The sequence below is a fragment of the Aplidium turbinatum genome, chromosome 5 (assembly GCF_918807975.1).
Source record: "Aplidium turbinatum chromosome 5, kaAplTurb1.1, whole genome shotgun sequence".
In the NCBI taxonomy this organism is placed as follows: Eukaryota; Metazoa; Chordata; class Ascidiacea; order Aplousobranchia; family Polyclinidae; genus Aplidium; species Aplidium turbinatum.
In genome coordinates, this window is record NC_137476.1 from 2304173 (window position 1) to 2312113 (window position 7941).

The 7941-nt window shown below is 37.7% G+C and overlaps 1 protein-coding gene across 1 annotated transcript; it reads left to right on the forward strand.

Annotated features, from left to right (window-relative positions):
* Nucleotides 1-3936: 3936 nt before the first annotated feature.
* Nucleotides 3937-7633, forward strand: LOC145770773 (uncharacterized). The gene is made up of 5 exons (XM_082582490.1): nucleotides 3937-4292; nucleotides 4506-4654; nucleotides 5190-5315; nucleotides 5573-5616; nucleotides 6388-7633. Exons 1-5 carry the CDS (start codon nucleotides 3987-3989, stop codon nucleotides 6678-6680), a joined length of 918 nt encoding a protein of 305 aa, XP_082438616.1. The 5' UTR covers nucleotides 3937-3986; the 3' UTR covers nucleotides 6681-7633.
* The last annotated feature ends 308 nt before the right edge of the window (nucleotides 7634-7941 follow it).

Below are 7941 nucleotides of genomic sequence, written 5' to 3' on the forward strand. Positions count from 1 at the left end.
AACCCAAATTGTTTAAAGATTCTCTTTTAATCGACGACACCATCTAACCTTTGATAACTAACGCTAAAGGTATGATATAGCCTGCCAAGTCACAACACTACAGTACACAGGCTAGGCAAACGATAGCTTATGTAACTTATGCTGCATTAGCCTAAGTATAAAGTATGTCACATAAGACCAGAACCATACCATGCTAGCATGGGTTTGCTTTCACAGTAGGCCTACATCATACTGATGTTCAAGACGATGGAACTATGTAAAATAGATTTTACTAGCTGCTTAAGTTAGGTTACGTTGAAAACTCATACAAGCTTTCCTCTACTCGGACTAATGTAGCCTACTGCTTCTGGTAGCCTACTGTAGGCCTATGCAAAGCGAACGGACTGAACGGCAGAACGGGAAGGTTAAATTCACGACTGGAGAATGTCGCTCTTCTGACACCGGTTGATAAAACGAAATTGGTTAGACATATTTTTCAATTCCCGAACTTGTAATTTATATTTATAACAAATATATTTAATGTTCCATTTAACTTGTGTTAACTTTTGTAGGAAGCCAAATCATACCCCTAGACTAGACAGAAGCCTAAATTATCCCTTTAAATTATCCTTTTCTAATTATAAGAAACTTAGAGTCTCAATAGCCAAACCCTACACTAGGGAGTTTAGAAAGGTAAAAACCCTACACGTATGCTAGCAATAGGTTGTTTTTACGTCATCTGTGCGCAATGCACATACTGCTTTCCAAAAGTGCTTAAGATTGCATCACTGCAGAACTGTCAGCCGCGTTCTACAGTATAGTAGTCTATGCACGGACGAAGTTAATTAACTTTTGTTAAATCTATTGATTTTTGTGACTGAGTAGCCTGAGTTTGCTTTGCGACATCTAGCGTTAAGGATACCTCTTTATTTAATCCATTGAAGCAGTGGTTCTCAACATGAGGCAGGTGAAAGCCTACGTAGCGCTACAAGAGTAGTCTATGTTCTGTTTTTTTATCGCAAAAACTGTTTTCACAACTTTTATCAGAGTTATCAAAGTGCTACACCCCACTATGACTGTCGATGCTCTGTGATCATATTGTCGCTCAGTAACCAGCTGGTGCGTGCAAACAAAAAGCAATTAGTGAAGTTCCAGTGATTCTCAACCTTTTTCTAATTGCGTACCACTTGGGAGTTCCGTAAAGTCACCGCATACCACCTCATTCCAGAAGAAAAAATATTCGAATGTACAATATATTTGAAATAATTTATTACTTTCACAAAACTGTATAGCTCTAGATTCTAGAATGAAACAACAGCAAAGAACTAAACTGCATTAATTGAGGTTCCCACATTTACTTTTAAATGGTAATCATTAAAAATCACTGGGTAATGCTTGGAAATATGACGACATGACATCACAGTCATGCCAGTACAGAACAAGCTGGCTTTAAATCTTTGACACGATGATTATTAAGACTGAGAATTACTGACTGCGTTCGTATGAGTGAACATCAGTGGCTGGAGGATGAAGCGTTAAATTAGTGGCGAGTAGAAGAAAGAAACGAATTAATTGAGAAGTTTATTGAACAACTCTTGTGTATCGTTTTTGCTGCTTGGCCAGCCTGGGTACATAAACTTTGTATACACCTCAGTCCCAAGGATAACGTTAAATAAATAAATTATATTGATGCAATCAGAACAACATGTCGTTGTTCATCTGTAAGAAAATGCATCACCTCATGGAAATAAACCGTTGTGTCCCATTCAGCGGGACATGATGTATTCTGCAAAATGCGTCCTTGTGTTTTCAAGGATACGTCAAATGTTTCAACTTTCGCTCTCTACAAATTCAGGAAGCTCATCTTCCACTAAAAACGATCCTAAGTTTATGCAACTGATTGAGTTTCGCTTTTGGTAGCATGATCGTTGCTTACTTCACAATGTAAATACTAACGACCTGTTTTAGCCTGATGCTGCGAGTTCGCCTGTGGTAATAGCGAATTGCACTAGCTTTTGGAACATAGTTCCTTAGTCATGTTCTATGACGAATGCAGGACACCAACTGATTCAAAACATTTCACAGCAATAACGTCTAACAGCACAGAAACTCAACAGCAGCCTCAAGCTAAACCAAAGAGCCACATGAAAGAACCTCTCACTGACACCAATACCATTCGTCACAGCACATGACTAGGGAACTGTGTTCGAAAGCTAGTGCAATTCGCTATTGCCACAGCTAACTCGCAGCATCAGGCTAAAATAGGTCGTTAAAAGCTACAATGTGAAGATCCTAAGTTTAGTTGTAGCAGAACGAACTTATCGTGTGATCGAAGTCAAAACCCTCACAAAAGAAGTTTAAACAACTGAGGCAAATCTATTTCAGTAAACTTGTTAATAAAATTTATATTGCTCATATCTAGAGCTTTTCATAAACCAAAACTTTTGTGATAAAACAAGATGCTCGCGTACCACATGGAAGCCCGAGTACCACTAGTGGTACGCGTACCACAGGTTGAGAACCACTGTTAAAATGGAACCATCCCATACATTTTTATTTTTGTAGTAATTTGTAATATAGTTTTTGTGAATACAATATTTATTTCCTGAACTTGGCGGTGGTAGGCAAAAACCTAGTGGAGCTTCAAGTCAATGAAACCTCCCATCGTTTCTGTGTAACGATTGTTAGGTGGGTTGTCATTATAGCTGCATAGCCGCACTGACTGGACACTCGGAAGGGCGCTAGTTCGATGCAACCCAAATGCATGCGGCTATGTATTTGGCAGGACACTTAAAGACATGGATACGAAGCCTAATAAGCCTGGATGCTACAAAAAAAGGTTGGACTTTCAGTATATTTGTTGTACTTTGCCACAACCACACTGTTGTGAAACAAACGTAAATACAATATCATCTTTATAACGTCTTTTAACAGTCAAGAAACTCACAATTAACAAGTAAAATTGATGGGTGAGTGTGTTTTATCAACATGTCGAATTATGTGGATTTGGTATTCTGGTATAAATCTTCCGGAAAGGTTAAATGATGAAATTACTCTTCGTACAAATATCTTCATTGTGACATGTTTGTTGGTAAATTTAATCAAGCATTTCTTCTTTTCTATCGTCGAATCAACAAAACATAATTACTACGCTAATACAATGACCTGTGATGTAGAACCAACGTCATAATTCCTTTCGAACAACTTGGGTTTTTGGGTATCAAGTATCCCACGCTGCGTCTTCATAACAAAAGCTTATTAAATTAAGCATTGTTTGGAGCATAACATAACCCGGTTTACAATACACTACCCTTGTAGTTAGGATTGATGTTTGAACAGCACTAAGTGTTTACAGAGGCGATTTCAAGGAATCTTAGATGTGATATTCGTTTAGCTAAGTGGAACTCATGCGGTAGATATTAGTATTGTGAGATTTCCTTAATGTGCGGTGGATGGCTGGTATGCCAACTTTTGAAAACCTTTGTTGGAAAAAAGAATGAAACACAATTGAAGGCAATTTGTAGTTAGGATTACGAAGATGAAGAAAGTGAAAAAAGAGGCGTTCTTCCCGGCTATCAGCACAAGGCTGAGCACTCACAAGTACAGCGAGCAATTGCGATTCGCTAACCATAACGGTGTAGCTTCCACGCTAGCCATTCAGACCATCCCATCAACTGCATGTTTTTTGGAAGTCGATTTGTAGCAAGTATTAACAGCGATAGACACCGTGTTTCGCCCAGCTTCATGGGCGAAACACAGTGTCTATCGCTGTCAAATCTTGCTATAATCGGCTGCCGAGAAACAAGATGAAGAAAAGTTAAGCAATGCGTATAACAAGAACGTCATAACAATAATAATGTGACAACCATCAAATCGCAATTTCCTTTGAACAGCATAAATTATTCTTTGTTACGTGGTGAGGTCGAGAGAATTAAACACAACTCTTCCTTCAGAACGTTTGCTTTTAAATAGAATTTTGTTTTTGTGCGTTTATTTTGTCACAAGCCATGTCGAAGCCGGGTCCAGTTGGTGGGGCCGCGACTCTGAGCTCTTTCCGCGTCCAAAAGGCTTTCAGCATTAACTTCCGTGAGAATAAGCGGTTGCTGTCGGAGATCAGGCTGATTGAGAACGAACACATACGGAACATACGTCATATCAAGCAGGAGATTAAAGAGACACGAATTTGGTGGGAGGGGGTGCGGGAGTCCACGGGGGAGAGCCATCATGGTTTGAGGCCCGACAGTGAACCAAGTCTTAAAAAGAATAAAAGAAGAAAAGCGCTGGCGAGAAGCAAGACCGCAGAACCTCAACCAGTAAGTTGTAGACATTAGAGATTTTGTTTTCAATTGACCTGAGTTTATTACAAAAATATAACGCGTAAGTGTTCCATAAAAATCGTGTTCCAACAAACGTCTAGAGCCAGAAATGTAATGCCACAAAATGTGGCTGAAGATTAAATCTTTAATATGAAAAGAAATCGAATTTAATTCTGTTATATTTCTTTGGTGGTGCTGTTTTCATAATAGGTGATTCCCGAATATCCACCTCCCACGATGAGTCAATTCAGCGGCGACGATTATGACGACATGACAACGAAATATTCAGAACAAGCTCCCGTCCCGAAGGTCCACTTCGAGAGCACCGACGGACCAAACGCATCAAATAATACCTTAACGTGAGCTTCTCATATGCGAGCTCTATCTTGCTCAGAATGAAATTACAAAACTTCCGGTCAAGGTCTTTCTGTAACTACAGCACAGCAGTTTGAAATGTTTCGATTTGAAATAAAAAAAATTAACCCACGACAGATAGCACGTAGGTTTTAATTGTTAATGGTTGAAGAAAGTTTACCCTCTTTACCAACATTACAAACCTTAAAAATCCGTTTTAAGACACCAATTTGTCACAGTGTAGGCTATGTATTACAATTTGCGTTGTTATGTTAAGATATTCTTTATCAACGTCTGACTGACATCCCGGCATTGAAAAATGAAGTTTCTACAAGACAACACAAAATATTCATTATTTAAAAAAAAAAATTATTGCTAAAAGATTTCTACTAATTCACGACATGAGCTTGGCAGTTATTGAAACTGTTCGAGTCAAAAAGATTTATAGTCAAAAAGTTTACTTTCAACAAAAAGTTGAATTTGGAATAATTTTTAACAAAATTCAAAACTCAGCGATATGTAAGTTTTCCTTATTTGCAGAGTTCCGGCCACTCGACCTTGGACGGAAATGAATGGGTCCTCACAAGAAAAAACTAATCAAAGTAACCTTGAACGTCACCGTGCGGATTTGAAAAGTGAACCTGCAGGAAATCCTGGAGGGCAAAGGTAGAGTGACGTCACTACTTAAATTGTTTGAACACAGAGCGAGATTGTTCTGTCTTTTCTGAGCACCCACAAGACTTTATCGCAAACATAGCCTACATGTATCACCCTCTCGTCGAGTGGTGTCTATATAGTCACTCAGTTGGGATGGGATTAAAATTATCGCATAGAAAGCATTGGCGTCTCAAATCACTTTTTATTTTATCATAAATTTGAATAACAAAACAATTACAAGATTATAAAATTTGAATCCTTTCCAGAATGGAGCCACCAAAGGAAGAAAGTGCTGAGGAAGCTAAAGCAGGTGGGCTAATCTCTTATCTCTATAAAACATATAAGCAAATATAATTCTAAGTAAAGTTGAACGATGACATTAAGTTGTTAATTGTTATGAATTTTATTTTTATAAAACCATCATTCTTCACTGGAAAGTGGCTTTTTATTTATGATGTAAAAACAGTCATTGTTCTCTCAACAAATATTTCTCTAACCTGGTTTTTCAAATATGCTTGCAACATGGAAACTGGAGTCCTACTTTTGGTAATCGCTTCATTCAAAATGACAAAAAATCAAAAGGCATTTGTTCGTCTATACCAGAAAGGCAATTGAAATTACATTTGTTCTTGACGACTTAAAACAATGAATGCTATCAATACTACAAAAAGTGCTCAATGCCAAGCAGAGCGAATTAAATCAAATTCAATTACTAGTCTACTCACTAAAAACTTATAACAACCTGTTTTACCGTATTAGGATCGTTAGAGGAAACTTCTTCAAATAGAATCCAAACATTTTCAAATCTTATTCAAATAAAACATATTCTATTTGAATAAGTTCCTGCTGATGATGCTAATAAGGCGAAACAGGTTTTTAAGGTTTTTAGTTAGCCGTAACTGAATTTGATATTGACTTTATATATTTGTTAATAAATCGGCCTAAAATAATTTTTTACTGTAGGCCTCTCCCTCTGAAACAGTGATAGATAGCTACGTGCGTTTGCTTATGCAAATAGGTGAAACTAACATCGATATAGATACAAAAAAGCATCACTTCGATTGTGTTTTGATTATTATAGAACAAAGAAAGAGTCGCACCCATAGCGCCACCAGTGCCCGGAGCAGTCTTGCGTCATTAACCACTTATCAACGACGTAACAAGCTTCAGTCGATGATGGTGAAGAAACAGAATCCTCTGGAATACAAACGTCAGATGAACACGAAGGATTGCCAGAGGGTCACAAACAAGATGAACGCCTACTTGAGTAGTCTGTCTGATGGAATCCGCATCACAATGCCGGATTTAACAAAATGGGGGGTGGACCCCGAACGCCACGAAACTCCTTTTGCTCAAGACGTTAATTTGAACTAGCACGAGATAAAAAGACGAAAATCAGAAATTTGATCAAAATTCAAGGCAAGATGGCAGTAAATCTTTCGTTCTTTCGTTTAAGAGGAAGCTGATGCCAAGCAGATTCAGATGCCAAGCAGACTCAGCCTCGAGTTGTTGGCTATTTGTCGAGGTTTTGGATTATCAACACAGATCGTGATTGTTTGTGCGACGATATTGCTTCCAAATGTTAAATTTCTTGTTTCCATTGCCCCTTTCTCTGCCACCGAGAACCGCCACATGTTATTCACCTTCACATAGAGTAGGCTACTCATAGTAGCCTATGTGCATTCACATTTTCAACGGATTAAAAGAGTTAAATAGTTGCCTATAACTTGATCTTTGCACTATCATCACCCGACTGCCATCTCACAGAGCAAGTGGATTGGAGACACAGGATTTTGTAGCACTGTCAATTTTTATTGTTGGCCAATTGCAACTTATCACTTATTTTCAAATTGGCCCATTATAAAGAAAGAATGTGCTAGGCAATGTTTTATATGAAACTGGCAAACATCATAAAATGATTGCAATGTTAGCTGTGCTTAAGTTATTTTCCTTTACGTAGCTTTTTGTTTCCCTTACTTTACTTTTTGACTTCATCATGTAGACTACTGTTGTATTCCGACAAAGAAAAATAAATCTGACTCTAATCTTTAAACTTCATTCTCGAATTGTTAGAGGTAGGCCTAGATAAAAAGCGCTTTCAAAGATATAACGATTATTTTGCAGTAACGAACTTTTCGGTTTCGCGTAAAGTTGGCCCAAGTGAAATCACCTTGCCAAGAAACTAAAAGAACTTGCTCATTGTCATTCCAGCTCGCAAAATGGTTCTTTGGAAATAGTTCAATGTCTGAAGACGTTGAATCAACGTAAAAAATAAAAAAAATCTGGCTGGGATATTGATTCAAACAAAGCTGGTTGAATAAAGGAATAACGAGTGCCATTTAATTAGCTGCTTTTACAAATACAATGATGATTAACTGCAGACAGAGACCAACTGTTTCGATTTTATGAATGTCTTCAGTGCAGTGAAAGAAAGTTAGTTAGGATAGCTAATTTTTCATTCTTTCCATTGTTTTAGAGACGTAAATGATCGAAAAGTGAAACAAGAAACAGTTTTAGTTTTAATCAAACGCTAGTGAAACGTATTTTTTTTTAAACACCTAAAGATATAAAAATTGCGTTAGCCTACCAGGGTTGTGGAGTCGGAAGAATTTTGACATGTGCGGAGTCGGAGTCG